Genomic DNA, 22,023 nt, shown 5'->3' with positions numbered 1-22,023 from the left:
AAAAATCTTTGAGACACATAAAAAGAAATGCATATTCTTAAAAAGAAACAAATACTGTTTACGATACCAGTTTGAATTCCATGAGATGCTTAGCTAATGTTATGAGTTGAATTGTGTCCTTCAAAATGATATGAAGTCCTAAACCCCGGTACCTATGAATATAACCTTATTTGGAAATAGTCTTTGCAGATATAATTGGTTAAGATAAGGTCATACTGGATTAGGATGGGCTCCAAATCCAGTATGACTCATGCCCTTATATTAAGAAGAAGAGAAGATTATGTGGACACACAGAGAAAGAAGATGGCCACATGAAGATAAAAGCAGAGACTGGAGTGATACAGCTATGAGTCAACGAATGTCAAGGATTGCCAGCAAACCTTAGAAGCTAGGAAGCATTCTTCCATAGAGCCTTCAGAAAGAACTGAAGGTAACATGCTGACACCTTGAATCTGGATTTCGAGCCTCCTGAACTTTTGAGAAAACAAATTTTTGTTTTTCTAAGCTATCCAGCCGATGGTACTTTCAAACAGCCTCCTAAGAAACAAATGTAACTACTTACTTGCAAAAGACAAAAACAACCTTTTTATAGTGTGTGTATATGTGTATGCCGGTGGTTGTGAATGGGAAACGAAGTGGAAGCATACGGAAACAATTTTTTTCTTTTTTGTTGAGACAGTCTCACTTTGTTGCCCAGGCTAGAGTGAGTGCCATGGCGTCAGCTTAGCTCACAGCAACCTCAGACTCCTCGGCATAAGCGATCCTACTGCCTCAGCCTCCCAAGTAGCTGGGACCACAGGCATGCGCCACTATGCCCGGCTAATTTTTTCCATATAGATTTTTAGTTGTCCGTATAATGTCTTTCTATTTTTAGTAGAGACGGGGTCTCGCTCTTGCTCAGGCTGGTCTCGAACTCCTGACCTCGAGCGATCCACCCGCCTCGGCCTCCCAGAGTGCTAGGATTACAGGCGTGAGCCACCGCGCCCGGCCCGGAAACAATTTTTTTGAGAAATTTGATCCTGAATTATAGCAGAGAAACAGAGATACAGGTGGGCAAGGGGTGTGAGAATCAAGTGTAGTTTTTTGTTTTTTTTTAATTTTAGGGCTAGTTGATTTGGCAGGTGAGTTGTTACACATTCCTTAGCGGATTCCGACTTCCATGGCCACCGTCCTGCTTGAAGTGTAGTTTTGATCGAGAGATACTAGATGCTGATGGGAATGATCCCGTGGAAAGGGAGAAACTGATGGCACAGGACAGTAGGAACAAGGATAGCATGTATCATATGATTCCCTTCATAGGAAATGTTTAGAACAGGCAAATCTATAGTGACAGAAAGTACATTAATAGGTGCTCAGGACTGGCGAGAAGGAAATGGAAGGAAAAGGATAGTAACTGCTAATAGATATGTAGTTTCTTTTAAGGATGATGAAAACACTCTATAATTGATTGTAGTGATAGTTGCCTAACTGTGAATTCACCAAAAACCACTGAATTGTATACTTATTTTTAAAAAGTGGGGTCTTGCCATGTTGCCCAGACTGGAGTGCAGTGGCTATTCATAGGTGTGATCATACTGCCTACAGCCTTAAACTCCTAAGCTCAAGGATCCTCCCACCTTAGCCTCTTGAGGAGCTGGGACTACAGTGCCATCATGTTAAACAAATCATATTTTAAAGGTGTGGACTTTATGGTATGTGAATTATATCTCAATAAAGCTGTTGTTTAAAAAACAATAAAGCAGCAGCAACACAGGATCAAAGTTCTGAAAGGCAAGAGGTGGGAACCCAATCATAAATGATTTGGCCATTGACAAGAAGGACCTTTTCTCTATTGTAAAAGGAAGAAGGGAAGGTGGATGAATTTTATGTAACTTTGGTGGCTGAAAGATGAGGAAATTTATGTATGATAGCTTCTTTTTTTCTCAGTGAAACATGATATAATGCTGTCACCTTAGGGTGATGATGAGGAAGGGAAGAATATTTGAGAAGATAGGGTGGTAAAGAATAAAATAGTTACCACAAACAATGGGGAACCAAATGTATTAGAGAAACATAAGTTTGGGGCTGGGCGTGGTGGCTCACGCCTGTAATCCTAGCACTCTGGGAGGCTGAGGTGGGCGAATTGTTTGAGCTCAGGAGCTCGAGACCAGCCTGAGCAAGAGCAAGACCCCGTCTCTACTAAAAATAGAAAGAAATTATATGGACAGCTAAAAATATATATAGAAAAATTAGCCGGACATGGTGGCACATGCCTGTAGTCCCAGCTACTTTGGAGGCTGAGGCAGAAGGATTGCTTGAGCCCAGGAGTTTGAGGTTGCTGTGAGCTACGCTGACGCCATGGCATGCTAGCCTGGGCAACAGAGTGAGACTCTGTCTCAAAAAAAAAAAAAAAAAAAGAGAGAGAGAAACATAAGTTTGTGAAGATAGTACTGAGTACTCATCTAAAGTGTGTGACCATTAAATGAGAAGCAAAACCAGTTGGAATCAGTTTTTTTTTTTTTTTTTCTTTCTTCATTTCTCTAGAGAAGCAAGGAATCAGTTTTTCTCCAATAACATTCAGTTACTCTGTGGTAGGTAGAGAAGATAAGTTTATTGAGGTTTTCCTAGCACGTACAACATGAGAAGAGAGGTAAGGAAGTTGGGGGTAATTGCAATCAGGGCTGTGGCACTACATAACACCAGAGCTAAGCACAAATCACAAATTTTATAGAAGCTGAAATGTAAACTTGGGAAGATTAAATTACTTACCCAAAGTTACATCTATCATATGATGGTTGTCAAGACTCATATCCATCTCTAATTCCAGAAGCCATACACAGATATCCTTGGCTATTTGACTCTAGTTCATACTAAATATACATTCAATAGTGATTTTTATATAGCAGAAGCCTATATTCCATAATCTCACAGGAGAAAAATGAGTTCCTAGCCTACCCAACCCCCCAGCTTATTTCCCTAAATCTTATTATGAAACCTATGAATCAATTCTCTAAGGAACTCATACTAAACTGTGGCTATCAATTCATTGTACAAGGTATTTTTCTACCTTTCCAAAATATCATGCTGTGATTAATAGCAAAGCTTTCAAAACCAACTATACTGTCATAATTTTTATTTTCTAACCTCACAGGAAAAAAAAAATCTTTTAATTGGTAGATGGGACACATGTATGTCTAAGCTTGTATATTTTACCTCTCAATGTGTTTTATCACTTTCAACTTTTCTTCTAATACATGGTGTTTTCCCAATCTCTTGGGTTTATCCACTTTTTTCATAGGTTTTTCTACTTTCTTAAAAGACATTTTCATTTCACATAGGGAAGATGACAGCTATACTACATAACATATTTAAACAATCTGACCACAGATATAACGTTACTATGAGAATAGCTGAAATAACACTGCGGTGCATTTTAGGTTCTCTTGCCTGGATTTGTGAGCCATGTAAGCATTTTTAGAGGGAAAAAAATTTTTTTTTAAGAGACAGGGTCTCGCTCTGTCATCCAGGCTGGAGTGCAGTGGTGTGATCATAGCTCACTGCAACCTCAAACCCCTAGGCTCACTCAAGCGATTCTCCTGCCTCAGTCTCTTGGAGTGGAGTAGCTGGAACTATAGGTGCGCGCCGCCACGCCCAGCTAATTTTTTAATTTGTTGTAGAGATGAGGTCTGTTATGTTGCTCAAGCTGGTCTTGAACTCCTGGGCTCAAGCCATTGTCCCGCCTTGGCCTTCCAAAGTGCTAGGATCATAGGTGTGAGCCACCACATCCAGCCTGGAGCAAATTTTTGATATAGATAGTATATTTTGGGCAAATGGTTGCAAGAAGTTATAGCATGTATCTGAAATGTTCATAGGAATAATTAGACATTAGTTCAATGTAAGTAGAAACAGGAACTAGGAAAAGCATGAGATTGACACTACTTGGCATAGCTGCAAACATTTGTATTTTTAAAAAATCTGGAAGGAATCATTATATATATCATAGTATATCACAATAAATGATGCTCATAAATTTGACCTGAAGTCACCAAGAGATAAATACTCCATTTAATAAAATAAGAAAAGCTTTTCTAAAATACATTTCAAACTAACAAAAAACTTTTAATGGCTCTAAGGTACTCTTAACACAGAAGGTAAAATGTTTCTATACTTATCATAGGCAATCACTAGTCATAACATAAAGGCAAACAATAAAATCCAAAGTTAATAAAACAATGGTATGTGTGTACTCCAAGATTAGTGCATATAAGCTGTCCTACCATGCACCCCAATATTTCTCGAAGTGTGATCCTGCTCCATTTAACTGTTTTGAACCTTCAGTTACCATATTAAAAAAGTTAAAAGGACTTAATTATTTGAATTAGCAATATATTTGCAAGGTTCAAAAATCTCAAAGTACAATACAGGGTGATACTTCCCTCCCTATCCCATTTTCTTAGTTCTCATCACCTACCCCCAAACAAGAAGCTCTGCCACAGGTTTTTGTTTACCCTTACAGGGGAAAACACAAACACACTCATACTTGTCACAATAATGTATGTTTCCTTCCTTTTTATGCAAATTGGTCTTTCACCTAATAATACACAGTGGAATTCTTTCCATAATACAGTACTGCACTATCCTTCCATTTCTCTACAAAAAAACCCCAGAAATTTGAGGCTGGGCATGGTTGCTCATGCCTGTAACCCTAGCACTTTGGGAGGCCAAGGGGGGAGGACCATTTGAGCCCAGGAGTTCGAGAGCAGCCTGAGCACCATGGCGAGATCCTGTCACTACAAAAATTATTAGTCAAGTGCGGTGGTGCATGCCTATAGCCTCAGCTACCCAGGAGGCTGAGGAAGGAGGACCACTTGAGCCCAGGAATTTGAGGTTGCAGTGAGCTATGATCATGCCACTGCGCTTTAGCCAGACAAAAAGAACAAGACTCTGTTAAAAAAAAAAAAAAACCCAGAAATTTCAAGCCCATACAAAACGCCACCTATCACAGTACTGTATTAGCTACTTTTCAATTACCAAGGGAATATAAAATAGGGAGATAATGAATTAAGTCCATAAATGAGATTTTCAACATCTACCTTTGGCTGATAATTTAAATATCTTTACTTTGTTTTTTTTTTTTTTTGAGGCAGAGTCCTGCTCTGTCACCCTGGCTAGAGTGCCGTGGCATCAGCCTAGCTCATAGCAACCTCAAACTCCTGGGTTGAAGCAATTCTTTTGCCTCAGCCTCCCGAGTAGCTGGGACTATAGGCATGCACCACCATGCCTGCCTAATTTTTTCTATATATTTTTAGTTGTCCAGCTAATTTCTTTTTTTTATTTTTTAGTAGAGATGGGGTCTCGCTCTTGCTCAGGCTGGTTTCGAACTCCTGAGCTCAAACGATCCACCCACCTCGGCCTCCCAGAGTGCTAGGATTACAGGCGTGAGCCACCGTGCCCGGCCTCTTTCCTTTCTATATTCTGAAAACTTTTTATCAGTACCTTGCATGTATCACATGCTAAATAAATGTTAAATGATGAAACAGGAGAAGGAAGACATACTCTAGTGAGGTGCTAATTATTGATAAAATGAACAAATAGTAGATTAAAGAAACATTAATTAAAACAAACTGAGTGTTTCCTTTCCTTATTCTTTTTTGTTGTTGTTGTTGAGACAGAGTCTTGCTCTGTTGCCTGGGCTAGAGTGCCATGGCGTCAGCCTAGCTCACAACAATCTCAAACTCCCGGGCTCAAGCAATCCTCCTGCTTCAGCCTCCCGAGTAGCTGGGACTACAGGCATGCGCCACCATGCCCGGCTAATTTTTGCTATGTATATTTTTAGTTGTCCAGATAATTTCTTTCTATTTTTAGTAGAGACAAGGGTCTTGCTCTTGCTCAGGCTGGTCTCGAACTCCAGACCTTGAGTGATCCTCCCGCCTCGGCCTCCCAGAGTACTAGGATTACAGGCGTGAGCCACCATGCCGGCCCCTTTCCTTATTCTTAAAAGCACTGCAAATGCACTTCTGATTGCGCTCACCCATTTGTTGAAAAAGGAGACAAAGCCATATCCTTTAGATTTTCCTGTTGCCATGTCTTTTACCACTCGGGCATCTCTGAAATCAGAAACAATCAGAAGTTTAGGTTTGCAAACTGTCCTTGGATATAAAATGAGAATTTCAAACACAAGTCATATTTATGTTTCACCTTCAGTAAAGTGAACCTTTAAGGCAAATTCACCTTTTATTCTACAAAATTTATCATGTATTAGCAAATGAGGCTTATTTATATAGACATGCAAATCAATAACTTCTTAAATAAATACATATATGTACATTGTACAGAAATTGTCTCCCACTTCAAAAAGTTTTTTAAACTTTTAAATATTAAGCATGGTGAAAGCAGCTATTCATATAAATTAACAACTTATAAGGTTCAAAGGCACATTAAACGAATGGCTTTCTTTAACCATGCAATTTATAATTTGCTATTTGAAACCATATTCTACCTACATGAATAACTTAAAATAGAAAACTGGAAATTAAAGAATGAAAAGTTATATATTCCCTAAACTAAATAAATTACTTCATTTTTTTCTCAGATTAATTTACACCCCCCTTTTGGACTAGAGTAAATTTTGAGAACTGGACATTTTCAGAAATGCTAAATCATTGAAGAAACACACTTTAGTTCTAAACTACATAAGAAAAGATTTTACACTGAATTTTATAATAATATTCATATAAAATGATTGGAAACTACAAGATATAAAAGCAAAATTTTAAAAAGTCAGAAAGTAAAAAAGCACGCCAACATTTATCCACTGTGAACCGTAGCTTGTAGTTAGCCAGGGCAATTCTGTCCATTCTTCAGAGACACTCTGCAAAATAACCAGAGCCCTATTATTTGAGATTGAGTAAAAACCCAGCCATGATAGCTAAAACTCCATACCTCAAAAAATTGGACTCAAATTGTGCTTCACAGGCAATCTGCTTTTAAGTTAGCCAGGTATGTCACAATGCTTGTTCTCTCAGGACACATGAACAAAACAGGCACTTTTACAACAAAAACCCAAGTCAGAAAGCCATGCAATGTAATTTTATATTAAAGTATACATAAGCATATTTTAGATCAATTTGAGTGATTTAATAAGTGTTTAGGGTCAAAATGACAAAGAGGTGATGCTGAAAAGGGAAAACTAATGCAAGTCACTTCTCAATGTGTAAAAATGCTTATTATCTGTATGGTACACATGCATTTAACTTGGTAACTGACTCACTTCTATAACATAATTTGCTAGTCTACCCTATACTCAAGGAACAACAGAAGGAGTTTAAACTGTGTAAATCAGGGAGAGTACTATATTTTTTATACTATATATTTTAACAGACCACAGTTTTACTACATACCTCATATAAATCAACCACTGTTATAGGCACTGTGTAGAGAATATCTTACTATCATTAAGAACCCTTCAACATATAGTTATCAACTTATCTCCTTTAACAGCAGCAAAAAAACAACAACAACAAAAAAAAAAAATCAAGAAAATATGCTACCAACTGCCAAATGATTCTTTTAAATTTAGGAAAACTACCTCCTTGTATATAGCCTACAACTCAAACAGTATACATTACCTTAACTGAAAATTTTATAAAGCTTAAAGAAAGGCCTTACCAAGAAAAAAACCAGCGTATACATCAATAATCATGGGACCATAAGAAAATCTCCAGATTATCTTAACAAAAAGAAATTACTGATTCATGATTTAAGTCATGAAATTGCTAAAATCAGAAAGTCATTTAACCTAAACTTACCAATTGTTACACAATTTTTGTCTAATCCCAAATTAAAATTCCCAGGTTTTCAACAATTTACTTCAGTCAAAATAGAAGCATTTAATAAGATAGCTATTTAATCTGTTTACAGTGCTAGAAAAAGTTTTTTCTTCTTAAAGACCCAGGAAATGTCAGCCTTGAAAAAAATTCAACTCGTACTTATTAATCTCTGAAAAGATTCACTGAGGAAGCAGCAACAAAAATATAGTTCAGGGTTCTTAACTTATAGTCCTGTGGCTACTCTGAGAATAGGATAAAATTTATAAAAATTCTCCACACCAAAATGAAAACACACAAAATTTTGCATACAGAGATTTAAAGCCCTTCAGAGAGACCAAAGTTTAAGACCCTCCAAGTCTAGATATTTGAACACAAGCTAACCATTATCAAAACCCTAAAACAGAGTAAGAAGAACAATCAACTTAAAATTTTATTTTCCTAATCATAGTTCTCACAAAGAAAAATATAATCTAACAGAAGAGTCCATTTATAAGTCCTAATCTTGTGACTGCCTTTAAAATTGGCCATTCCTTGGTCACTATGCATTGTCATGTCTTACCAATGAACTATTCTCTTCAAATGAAAACTCCCAAAATTCATCACCAATACTAATGGCATTTATTTACTTTCCAGTATCCTCATCTTCTCATCTCTCCTGTTAGTCTGTTCAAAGCAAACCACAGCTAGTGTTTCCTTTTTACTACTCTACTAGCTGGAACAATAATAAAGCAACCAGAAACCCCTGTGAAAATTTTCTAAATTCAACAATTACTCCTAAGAAAGTACTACTAAAAACAACTTATTACTCTTACTCTAATATGGCATGCTTTTCAAAATATTAAAGTTCTTCTGTGATGAATGCTAACTTGAGTAAGTTATTTACAAAGGGTCTAAAACATATGATTAATAACAAGCGCAAGCAAGATAGTGCTTCACAAAATACTATAAGGCACTATTATTGTTAATAGTTAAAAAAATAAGGGGGGTAAATATCTAGAAAATAACATTTAATAACTGCTTTTTTTAGGTTGAACTGTTAAAGTTTCTTTTTATTAAAATATATTAAAACAAAATGCATGGTATCATAGAAGTGCCCAATGGATCTATGTCTCTTAGTCACAAGTTACTAACGAGTATCACCAAGCTAGCAAGATACCTATATAAGAAATGAAATATGTATGTACAATGGCAAATTTGTCTCTTAAAAGTTAATGCTAATTGAAAAAGGACTTTAAGATAATTGAAGACCAAAGATAGATTCATTCATCAATGAAAAAACAATCTTTGGCTGTTAACTTCTTGAATAATCTCTAAATAATATAATAGATTATATTCAAGTGTTAAAATCAATGTCCAAAATTCACAATTATTTTCAAACTAACTCTACATAAGATTGTTTCTAATTTAAAGCATTTTATTTAATTTCTGTTACTTACGATATTCTTCCAAATGGTGCAAAAGCAGCTTTTATATCTTCAGTTGTAATTTCTGGACTGAGATCACCAACAAAGACATGGAAATGATCTTACAAGGGGAAGGAAGGGAAAGTGAAAAGAAAAACATAACTTTAGAATTTAACAAATACTAAAATCTATCCAGCATTCTTAAAATGATTTATGAATTACAATAAAGTATCAATGAAACACTATCCTCTATCTATACAAATCCTATCAATTTTAAACAAAATGAATCAAAGCAATAACATAGGAAAGATTCTCCTAAAAAGACTGTGGTATATCTAGCTGGAAACTAACAGTTATATTTCTATTTATAGTCAATTATCGTACTGGTCTAAGAAAATAAACTAATAATATATAACAAATTTCAGTTCTGTAGAAAATTTAATGCAGTTACCATTCTAATAATAATTCTTTATTTTTATTCAGTTTACCACTATATTAAGGCTTTACAAATTAAAATAAAATAGTGGTACTGTGAATTATGTAGACAAGATTTGCCTCAGTTAACACAATTTACTGAAGCTAGCTACACAATATACTTGGTTTAACCATATTTTGTGAAGAACAATCAAAGAAATACCTTGCATTGCAACAGTTTGATGTTAAAGTATTTGACAGTTTTCTCAAAAGCCAACAGTTTTGGTTGCCCAGACATTACACCATTCAGTTTATGTGAATCCATGTGCAAGTGAACTAAGACTGAAGGCAACAGAATGAAAACAGTAATCCCTTCACTTTATATCAGAACCATTAAAAAAGCATTGGAGAGAAATAACCAACCCATATCTGAACTTTTTAAAAAAGACAATTCTCAAAAAAAGGAAACACTTTAAAAATGCAAAATTGTTGGACCAACACTTTAAAATGAAGAAAGAGAGAGAGAGATATACATATACCAATTTCGACAAGGTGCATTTGGAAAGAAAAGTTACCCATATTTGGCAGGCCTTAAGCAACATATAAGGTAGCTCTTTGAGAAACAAAGTTTCAGGAGCAACTTAAGCATTCGCAAGATGTGGGTATGAAGCCCAGATGGTGACCTCAAGGAAGCAGAGTATCTTGCCCTTTAGTTGGTTTAAGTATTTCTAAGACATCAGCTGCTACCAAGGGGGTCAGAGAGCTTGAACTAGCACCAACATAGTGGACAAGCCACACTTGGTCAACACTGGGTAGAAGGGGGAAAAATATTGCCAGAGAAACAAGAGAAATATTACACCTCCTCCCTCCCCTCTCCCCCCCAATATCAAACAAAAAAACTTCAAGTGGTTAGTGAATACCCTTTCAAGAGATTTCATTTTATGTTTAAGAAGATACAATTACCTTGTGAACGCTGTGTGCTGACAACGGTACTACCTGATGACAAAGATTAGATTTGTTCTTAAATTTATTAACACAAACACATTAAATCATATCTTAGGATAACGATCAAAACATTACTGCAAACATGTATGATGATTATATGCTTTACAAAAAAACTACTGGGTATAATAAAAACAAATGTTCAAAGAGTATAAAATATACTTACTGCTTGTATCTTTCTTTTGACTGCTGGGAGTTGTTGCCCAATTCACTTTGACTTCCTAAAAAAATTTTTCTACATTTAACACCATAAAAATAAAGCTCCAAATTAGATTTCCATCTATGAACAAATAAGAAGTTGTATGTTTGATATGAAGCACTCAAGGGGATGCCAATTCTCGTCAAAGTTTCAATACTTATCTTCTGACCTACACTTCAGCAAATAATGTTAACAAATCCTCATATTTATACATTTCTTTTAACATTCAATTAACCTTTCTTGCCTAAAGTACCAATACATCTTTTTCTTTTATTCTTCCCCATTATCATCTGATGTTTCAACCAAGCTCAAATAATTCAACAAATATTTTAGTACCTACCATGTACAAGGCAACATGGAAAATACTAACATAAACACAGGGCTCTGTCTTCTATAAAAGCTTTATCTCACCTTTTTAATAGTAAACGTAGATAACTGACCTTTTCCTATAAAGTAAATATAATGTTTCTAAAAAGGAAACAAAATCATATATAACTTAAAAATTTCCAGCTCAAGTCACCTTCTTTAATTATGACAGCTTACCTTACCCATTATCTTCCGTCCATTCATAGCAGCTAGTGCTGCAGCTGCATGACGATGCTCATGAAACTCCACAAAACAATATGGATCATTTCCAGCTGTCTGTTGGAGAAGAAACACAAAAGCCAATTTTAAGCTTCATGCTCCCATTACCTTAAAATTATATAAAAATTTCACCCCTGCCAAGTTTTATGTATCTAAGTTAGCAGGCCATGGAGAACGAAAGGTCCAATCCACAAGTCAATTTTTATTTTTAATTACTTTACTTTTTTAGAGATGGGGGTCTGGCTCTGTTGCCCAAGCTGGAGTGTAGTGGCACAGTCATAGCTCACTGCAGCCTCTAACACTTGGGCTCCAGGGATCCTTCTGCCTCAGCTTCTTGAGTAGCTGGGACTACAGGTGTGTGACACCACCTTCAGCTAATTCAGATAAAAAGTAAATAGTGGTATGTGCCTGTAGTTGCAGCTACTTGGGAGGCTGAGGCAGGAGGATTGTTTGAGCCCAGGAGTTTGCATTCAGCCTGGGCAACACAGTAAGATCCTGATTCTGAAAAATAAAAAAGTTTTAAAAAGTAAACTTTTGGCCAGGCGTGGTGGCTCACGCCTGTAATCCTAGCACTCTGGGAGGCTGAGGGGGGTGGATCGTTTGAGCTCAGGAGTTCGAGACCAGCCTGAGCAAGAACGAGATCCTGTCTCTACAAAAAAAAAAAAAAAAAAAAAAAAAAAGGAAGAAATTAGCTGGACAACCAAAGATATATACATAGAAAAAATTAGGCGGGCATGGTGGCAAATGCCTGTAGTCCCAGCTACTCGGGAGGCTGAGGCAGGAGGGATTGCTTGAGCCCAGGAGTTTGAGGTTGCTGTGAGCTAGGTTGACGCCACTGTACTCTAGCCCAGGCAACAGAGCCAGACTCTGTCTCAAGAAAAAAAAAAAAAAAGTAAACTTTTAAAAACAAACTATTTCTATACAAGGCTATTTTCTTAAACAGGTTATGTTACTATAATTTACTCTTTTATTAATAACTATATATCCCAAGCATTTATGTAGCATAAATACATATATTTTCTCCCTATCATCACATAACCATTTCTTTTCTTCTTCTTTGTTTTCTTAAGAGATGGAGTCCAGCCAAGCTCAGTGGCTCACGCCAGTAATCCCAACACTTTGGGAGACTGAGGCAGGAGGATCACTTGAGGCCAAGAGTTTGAGAGGAACCTGGGCAACACAGTAAGACCCTGACTCCACAAAAAATTTAAAAATTAGTTGGGTCAGTGCCTCTAGTCCCAGCTACTCAAGAGGCTGAGGCAGGAGGATTACATGAGCCCAGGAATTCGAGGCAGCAGTGAGCTATGCACTTCAGCGTGGGTGACAGAGTGAGACTCAGTCTCATTCATTCATTAATAAATAAATGAATAGTTAAAAAAAAGAGAGAGACAAGGTCTTGCTATGTTGCCTAGGCTAAAGTAAAGTGGCTACTGATCCCACTTCTGATCAGCACCAGAGCTTTGACCTGCTCTGTTTCCACCTCCCACTCCTGGCAGGTCACCACACTGATGTCGAACCTAGTGTGGACACCTGAGGACATCCAATGGGTGTAGTGCACTATATGGCCCAGATCTCCTGGCCTAAAGCCATAAAGCCATCCTCCCGCCACAGCCTCCAGAGTAGCTGGGACCCCAGGCGCATGCCACCGTGCCCCGCTTATATATTACTTTTTACTGCTACAAATGTACATAGTTTCTTGCTCAGTAGCAAAGAAATCTACTCTAAGGTTAGCCAACCTTCTTCTTCTTCTTTTTTTTTTTTGAGACAGAGTCTCACTCTGTTGCCCAGACTAGAGTGCTGTGGCATCAGCCTAGCTCACAGCAACCTCAAACTCTTGGGCTCAAGCGATCTTCCTGCCTCAGCCTCCCGAGTAGCTGGGACTACAGGCATGTGCCACCATGCCCAGCTAATTTTTCTATATATATTTTTAGTTGTCCAGCTAATTTCTTTCTATTTTTAGTAGAGACGGGGTCTCGCTCTTGCTCAGGCTGGTTTCAAATGCCAGAGCTCAAATGATCCACCCCCCTCGGCCTCCCAGAGTGCTAGGATTACAGGCATGAGCCACTGAGCCCGGCCCATTAGCCAACCTTCTTAAACCAGTTTCTAAAATATAGGTAAATAGGCTCTGAAAACTGAAGAGGTTCCCTGATAAGTAAAGTTTCAAAGTAACTTTTAGAATGTGGACTTTCTACCAATGATTTTCAAGAATTTTAGAGCAAGGAGGCAACCACAAAAGCCAATATATTGGGACTATACATTATTTTCTTTAAAAAAATTAGAGAAAATAAATTGTATAATTCCAACTAATAAAACACTAAATGAGAATTGTAATACAAAGATCAGGCCGGGCGCGGTGGCTCACGCCTGTAATCCTAGCACTCTGGGAGGCCGAGGTGGGCGGATCGTTTGAGCTCAGGAGTTCCAGACCAGCCTGAGCAAGAGTGAGACCCCATCTCTACTAAAAATAGAAAGAAATTATATGGACAGCTAAAAATATATATAGAAAAAATTAGCCGGGCATGGTGGTGCATGCCTGTAGTCCCAGCTACTCGGGAGGCTGAGGCAGGAGGATCCCTTAAGCCCAGGAGTTTGAGGTTGCTGTGAGCTAGGCTGACACCACGGCACTCACTCTAGCCTGGGCAACAGAGTGAGACTCTGTCTCAAAAAAAAAAAAAAAAAAAAAAATACAAAGATCAATGTTGACAGGCACTGAAATGTGCTTAGAAAAAGTAGCCTGCACTTAAGAGTAGAGCAAACAAATGAAAAACGATGTGCATTTTACTTAATTTGTATCCAGAAAACAATGTAACTTTTTACATAGAAAGAATCTAAGCAAACATATTATCAAGCTTTATACTCCAGGGAGTATGAAATATATAAATGTGAACACCAGTCTAGGTGTGTGAATAGACTGGAATTTAGATTTCAATAATAAAAATCTAAGCTTTTGAGTGATAAAAATCCAAAATTCATAAAAAGTGGCAAATGCTAACCTAGCTATGATAGTTGTTTCTGCAGCCTAGGTACTCATTAACATTTTGCCCAGTGATCTTTACCCAGGGAAACATTAATATATGATCAGACAGGGAGAGAGGACAACAGCAAAATGTAAACGAATGCAGAGGATTTATATTCCAGTAGATCACCTGGGGTTTCCATCCTTGCTTTGTCTCATTTCCTCATATTCAAAATGAGAATAACATCTTCTTTATAATGTTTCTATTGAGCATTTGTGATAATGCATTAAAATAACTGACAGATAACAACTATTCCATACATGCTACTACTGGAATAAGGAATGAGACCTAGATCAAGAAAAGACTGATTTTAAATTCCCTATCATTTTTCTCTTTCTGTCTTATCTTCCTCTATGGGTATAGAGATCTTTTCTCCTTTATCCAAAGGGATACTAACATTAAATGTGATAGAATAATGAAAAGGACAAAAATGTTTGTTGATTCCATCTATGATATGCAAATGACCCTGCAGCATTAGGCCAATAGTTTGACAACATTTAAGATCTAAGACAACAAATTAAAGCCAATTGGCCAAACAAGTAACTTTTTAACATACCAAGTAAAAAAGAGTTAAATTGGAATACAAGAAAGCAGCAGATACACACATACATATCCATGATTTTCTTTTCTACAGAAAAGAAAACCAAACGTTTGTAGGAAGGAGATACTATGGGATAAAAGGATTTCTCTTCAGCACTGTCTTTCCCATTAAAAAGTTTTAAATTTGTCTTTTTATAAATAATATGATTTAGAGTTAACTCCAATTAGATGAATGAGTTCAATGTTTTTTCTACACATTAAGGTGTGATAAATAGGAACAGCCTAAATACAAGAAAAATTTAAATCATGACCTTCAAAAATAAAGTTAAAAACACTTTCACTGTATCAAATGTCTATTATATTTTATCCCATTTCCTAATCTAATTGTAATGACTGAATTTATTAGCCGACCAACCGACACCACACATAAAAAACAATTCTGATGTGTCATTGCACCTTAAAACAAGAGCCTACATATATACATATATATAGAAAAAAATATACACAGTTTTCCTTTGCTCTAGAAAACAATTAGTTCTATTCTCTTCTTCCTTTATTTAGTAAAACAGACTAAATTCATTTGTCAAAACAGATTCGTTACAAATTTGCTAAAATCTTTATGAATTTAGACTGTACAAACTAAGAGTTCCCAGAAGTAATGGCTTTAAGTCATGTGTAAAAAAAGAATAAAGTAAAATACCCTTACATCCATAATCATTTTGCAGTTTTTACAAGGTCCAATCTGGCTAAAGAGCTGAAGAATTAGAGCCTCTGTCACATCTCTGGAAAGGTTACCAACATATCTGAAACAGAAAGAAAAACAATTTACCATTTAAATTTACTTCTTTTACATCAGTTTCTAAAGCTGCTTACTGCAAAATGAATTTTGGGAGGAGGCACAATCAAATTGGAGAGCAACTCATAAAAGTTTGCCAACACTTGAAAATCTCTTTCAGGCTGGGCATGGTGGCGAATGCCTATAATCCTGGCACAAAGGGAGGCCAAAGCAGGAGGACTGTATGAGGCCAGGAGTTTGAGACCAGCCTGAGCAAACAGAAAAATTAGCCAGGAGTAGTGGTGAGCACCTGTAATCCCAGCTACTTGGGAGGCTAAGGCAGGAGGCTTGTTTGAGCCCAGGAGTTTGAGGTTATAGTGAGCTATGACAATGCCACTACACTCTAGTCCTGGCAACAGAGCAAGACCCTGTCTCAAAAAACAAAAACTCTTTCAAAACATATGTAAAATGTTATTTGCAAATATAGTAGACACTGCTAGCAGAAGGTAAACTAGTTTAAGTATGTATATGTGTGTTTTGGTCAAAGTTTTGAAAATTAAACCTGATGATTTTTTCTAAGTTTCTAGGCTTACCTTAGGAAGATATGCCTTACAACTCTCAAATGAATCATTATTAGATATACATAATATTTTATACAGTCAATCCTAGGAAGCATTGTATTACTGAGAACATCAATTTCCCCCAATTTTTAATTCACATGATTCCGCTAACATTGTCCAACTTAAAATGTCCAACTTACACAACGAACAAATTTTTGAAAGTCATGAGTAAATCATTTATTAGGTGCTGTGGATGTGTATGAAAGGATAGGAACCCTTTCAATGAATATCACTGATCAGTGGAGGAGGTGTGAAAGGGAATAGAAAGATTCCAAATAATATGACTTGGTGATTAATAAACTTAATTAATATAAATAATGGATTACAAGACCACAAGATTGGGATGATCTTTTTTAAAGATGAGGTCTCAGCTAGGCTTACGCCACGGCACTTTAGCCAGGGCAAAAGAGCGAGACTCTGTCTCCAAAAAAAAAAAAAAAAAAAAAGATGGGGTCTCAGTACATTGTCCAGGCTAGTCTTGAACTCCTGGATTCAAGCAATCTTCCCATGTCAGCCTCTCAAGGTGCAGGGATTATAGGTGTGAGCCATCAAGCCCAGCTGGGATGATCTTTATTTAAAGAGTTTATAAATAAATTTTCAAAATGAGATTTTAAAATGAGGTTACCCCTAGGTATGTTATAGAGGTAGAGATTTATCACTTCTGAAACCAGAAAATATAGTCAGTCTCCTGAGAACAGCAGATTGTCTCATTCTCCTGCCAGGTACCTTTCAGAGAACTGGATGAGAGGTATGCACTCTCACCCCAGAAAAATAAACATCTATATGTGTTCACAAACTATGGATTCAATTTCTTCTTTCCGTCTACCATTCAGCAAACACATATTGAGTGCTTAACACAAAGCCATTGGAGTAGATTAAGATGACAAATGGAGAAGTGCTGAGTCCTAAGGAACAATAGACAACATTTAAAGATCAGGTAGAATGACAGTACTCAAAAGAAGAGAAAGTAACAGCAATATTTACCCAACAACAATTTACCAGTACTGGGGTTTTTATTACTCTGAGTCCTTATTCTGAAAATCAGTAATTAAAGGGAAAGAATTAAGCATTTACCCTGTCTTTTAATACGAACTTCAGAACTATGTAATCTAATAGCTATAGTTACTAAAGAAAAGCTCTCCTTTATAGAAGTGCTAGTTAATAAATGGAGAAAGATGGTATAAAATTAACAATGTGTAAGCCCTAATGAAATAATTGATTCAGGCAAGGATCATTAATTTATGCTAAAACCATTAGGTGAAAGGTCAGTATGAAAACAGATATTCACAGGCTGTCAAAGTTATCACATAGATTACTCAACTAATTGCAAAGGGAAAACCCTATCTCAAAAATGAGAGTTTTGGTTGTTAACACCATGACCCAGTGAACAAACTTTAAATCACTTTATAGAAGTACAATAAGACATTGCGTATATAACATGAATTACACAGTATCACTTATGAAGTATACACATCTAAAAAGTCAAGCTTATAACTAATCAAGCTTAAAATTAGATTTAGGTTTACAGGATATTGGGCATATAAAACAATACATAAATCGAAATGTGGGAAATTCTGTAAGACAACTTGATCTCCTCAAAAAATTACTGTCTTTGGGCCAGGCACAGTTGCTCACGCCTGTAATCCTAGCACTCTGGGAGGCTGCGGTGGGCAGATCGCTTGAGCTCAGGAGTTTGAGACCAGCCTGAGCAAGAGCGAGACCCCGTCTCTACTAAAAATAGAAAGAAATTATATGGACAGCTTAAAATATATACAGAAAAATTAGCGGGCATGGTGGCGCATGCCTGTAGTCCCAGCTACTCGGGAGGCTGAGGCAGAAGGATTGCTTGAGCCCAAGAGTCTGAGGTTGCTGTGAGCTAGGCTGAAAAAAAAAAAAAAAGAAAGGAAAAAAGTAGTCACTGTACAGTGGAGAAAGAGTACCCTCCAAAAGTGTCAAGGTCATGAAAGACATCTTCTCACAGATTGAAGGAGAATAAAGAGACATGACAACTAAATACAATGTGGTATTATCTTGGATTGGATCCTGGAATAAAAAAGAACATTAGTGGAAAAAATGGAGAAAATGGAATAAAGCCTATAGCTAACAGTTTTGTACTAATGTTAATTTCTTATTTATTTATTTATTTTTTTGAGACAGAGTCTCACTTTGTTGCCCGGGCTAGAGTGCTGTGGCATCAGCCTAGCTCACAGCAACCTCAAACTCCTGGGCTCAAGCAATCCCTCCTGTCTCAGCCTCCCGAGTAGCTGGGACTACAGGCATGCACCACCATGTCCGGCTAATTTTTTCTATATATATTTTTAGCTGTCCATATAATTTCTATTTTTAGTAGAGACGGGGTCTCACTCTTGCTCAGGCTGGTCTCGAACTCCTGAGCTCAAACAATCCACCCGCCTTGGCCTCCCAGAGTGCTAGGATTACAGGCGTGAGCCACCACGCCCGGCCTAATTTCTTATTTTTGATAATTGTATCATGGTTATATAAGATGTCAACATTATTAAGGGGAGCTGGGTGAAGGTTATATGAGAACTCTTTACTAACTCTGCAACTCTTCTATACCTATTCTCACCTGACTCTTGTGGCTGTAAGAAAGTCTTAGAACTGCATACAAATCTAAATGGAAAAAAAAAAAAAAAAAAAAGGCTCTTCAGAAATTTTAACTTTAGAACAGATTGAGCATTGCAATTCCGAAAATCCAAAACTCTGTGAGCACCAACATGATGCTCAAAGGAAATGCTCTTGAACATTTCAGATTTTTGGATTTGGGATGCTCAACTGTTAAGTATAATGCAAATATCCTAAAATCTGAAAAATGTGAAATCTGAAACACTTTTGGTCCCAAGCATTGTGGATAAGGGGTGCTCAATCTTCATATACATTGCTAAAGCTAGAGAATCTAGTGACATATGGACAGTGTTCAGAGAACTTGAATTCTGTCACTTATTCTTTGCAAAATCCTCTAAGATTTCCTGAGAAATATTTTCTGAGTGATATAATCCAGTTTGAAGTTAGGCAATAAAAAGCCAAGAGTAAATAACCTAAAAAAAAAACCACTAAGGATTGTGTTGCCTTTACATTTGTTCACTTAATGTGGCCTGTTGTACATGGTAAGCACCAGGAACCTCTATCAATTAACTCTAGACACAGTTGTTTAGAGAAATGCTCTTCAGAGGTAAGTACACACAAAAGTTGCTCTCAACATTCAACACCACTACAAGTAACTAAAAGTAACATCGTGTGGTTGTTCACGCCTATAATCCCAGCCCTTCTGGAGACCAATGTGGGAGGATAGCTTGAGGCTAGGAGTTCGAGAACAGCCTGGGCAACATAAAAAAATTTAAAAATTAGCCAGGTGTGGTAGAGCACGCCTGTAGCCACAGCTACTCAGGAGGCTGAGGCAGGAGGATCCCTTGAGCCCAGGAAGTCAAGGCTGCAGTGAGCTATGATCATGCCAATACATTTCAGCCTGGGTAATAGAGCTAGACCCTGTCCTTAAAAAAATAAAATAAAAGTAACATATACAACATTTTCATATTAAATCAAATGACAAAATCTCCTTTTCTTTCTTCTGCAAATAAAAATAATCAATATGGGGACTGAACCCATTACATTAATCTTTTGCTTTTTGCCAATAAATTAGTCACTCATACCTACCTCAAATTTTTAGAAACTTATTCTACTACTTTCCAAGTCTATTTGCTAAATAAATACTGGTTTGAGACAGAAAGTCCAAACGAATTTGAAAACTGCAGATGCTTTTTATATCTAAGATACTTTCAATGGGAAAATATTTCTTATAGTTTATAGAATGTTTTATTCTTTACAGTTCATTCTCATTTTTATATATTATATATTTCTTTAGTTTTTCCATACTTTGTCACATACCAATCTGTTTTTGAAGCCATAGTACTTCCTATTAGCAGTATGGATTTAAGTTGCACATATAGATTTTTTTCTTTTTGGCTACCAAACATCTTATTACTTTTAGAGAAATCATTACTCTATGGCAGAGCCTGACTCCCTGCAGAAGCCGCAAATGCTAGATATGGTTTTGCAGCCTCTCCTGCAGCTAGAGCATGTGCATGTGATGCAGGCTAGGTCATCACTGGTAGAGATACCAGTGCTGAACACAGAATCCACAGACAGATCTTAAAGGTGCATAGACTGAAGAGAATCCATTTTGATGGCAAATAACAGCAGTGAAATTCCATGTCCACTGCCAGTGGAAGGTGGGCTATCTGTTTCTCAGTGGATGTGGTAGCAGTATCTATCTTGGGATGGTCTGTGGCTTGATTATAACCCTATGCCTAATAATTGTCTCTTTTCCCTCAACATTTTGTAAGACAAGTTCGATGACCTTCCAGCAAATAGTATGAGTGTCCAATATATATATTTTTTACCTTTTTTTTTTTTTTTTTTGTTGTTGTTGTTGAGACAGAGTCTCATTTGTTGCCCAGGCTAGAGTGAGTGCCGTGGCGTCAGCTTAGCTCACAGCAACCTCAGACTCCTCGGCTTAAGCGATCCTACTGCCTCAGCCTCCCAAGTAGCTGGGACTACAGGCATGCGCCACTATGCCCGGCTAATTTTTTTTTTATATAGATTTTTAGTTTTCCATATAATGTCTTTCTATTTTTAGTAGAGACGGGGTCTCGCTCAGGCTGGTCTCAAACTCCTGACCTTGAGCGATCCACCCGCCTCGGCCTCCCAGAGTGCTAGGATTACAGGCGTGAGCCACCGCGCCCGGCCTCCTTTTTTTTTTTTTGAGACAGTCTCACTTTAGCACCCAAGCTAGAGTGAGTGCCATGGCGTCAGCCTAGCTCACAGCAACCTCAAACTCGTGGGCTCAAGTGATTCTCCTGCCTCAGCCTCTCAAGTAGCTGGGACTATAGGCATGCGCCACCATGCCCGGCTAATATTTTCTATACATTTTTAGTTGTCCAGATAATTTCTCTCTTTTTTTTGAGACAGACTCTCACTCTGTTGCCTGGGCTAGAGTGCCATGGCATCAGCCTAGCTCACAGCAACCTCAAACTCCTGGGCTCAAGCAATCCTTCTGCCTCAGCCTCCTGAGTAGCTGGGACTACAGGCATGTGCCACCATGCCCGGCTAACTTTTTCTATATATTTTTAGTTGTCCAGTTAATTTCTTTCTATTTTTTAGTAGAGATGGGGTCTCACTCTTGCTCAGGCTGGTCTTGAACTCCTGACCTCAAGCGATCCTCCCACCTCGGCCTCCCAGAGTGCTAGGATTACAAGCTTGAGCCACCGCACCTGGCCCTGGCCTATTTTTAATCAATTCCTTTTATGCTTAAATTACCTAGTTATGTTCTTGCTACTTGCATTTAATATCCTAATATAAAAATTTGTACTGGAGCAGTTGCAAGTTAGGTTCTCGTCATGATGTCTACTGGACTACTAAATAAAAATGTACAGTTTTCTTATATAGTTTTTGTTTTTACAATACTCTTTTTTGGGGATAACATTAAAATACACCTTTTTCAAACAGAAATATTAGCTGGGTATGGTAGAACAAGCCTGTAGTCCCAGCTACTTAGGTGGGAGGCTGAGGTGCAGAGATCACTTGAGCCCAGGAGTTGAAGGCAGCAGTGAGCTATGACGGCGCCAGTGCACTCTACTTGGGTG

General features: G+C 37.4%; 1 protein-coding gene across 8 annotated transcripts in view; it reads right to left on the bottom strand.

Moving 5' to 3' along the window:
- The window catches only part of TIA1 (TIA1 cytotoxic granule associated RNA binding protein), a 33,248-nt gene that overhangs the window by 5,725 nt on the left and 5,500 nt on the right, over positions 1-22,023 (bottom strand). For 3 of the 8 annotated variants that reach the window (XR_011236175.1, XM_069494263.1, XM_069494264.1), the window contains exons 2-7: positions 15,675-15,771; positions 11,370-11,468; positions 10,794-10,848; positions 10,589-10,621; positions 9,245-9,332; positions 6,011-6,086 (exon numbers count right to left, since the gene is read on the bottom strand). Coding sequence is in view for 7 of the 8 variants with exons in the window: in XM_069494263.1 (XP_069350364.1) it covers positions 6,011-6,086; positions 9,245-9,332; positions 10,589-10,621; positions 10,794-10,848; positions 11,370-11,468; positions 15,675-15,771 (448 nt within the window). In the remaining variant the exon portion in view is untranslated. The other 5 variants (XM_069494265.1, XM_069494266.1, XM_069494267.1 and 2 more) reach the window with 4 other exon arrangements.

This window comes from Eulemur rufifrons, chromosome 19 (genome assembly GCF_041146395.1).
Source record: "Eulemur rufifrons isolate Redbay chromosome 19, OSU_ERuf_1, whole genome shotgun sequence".
In the NCBI taxonomy this organism is placed as follows: Eukaryota; Metazoa; Chordata; class Mammalia; order Primates; family Lemuridae; genus Eulemur; species Eulemur rufifrons.
Note: the sequence above shows the minus strand (reverse complement) of the source record. Positions and strands in the feature narration are given on the sequence as shown.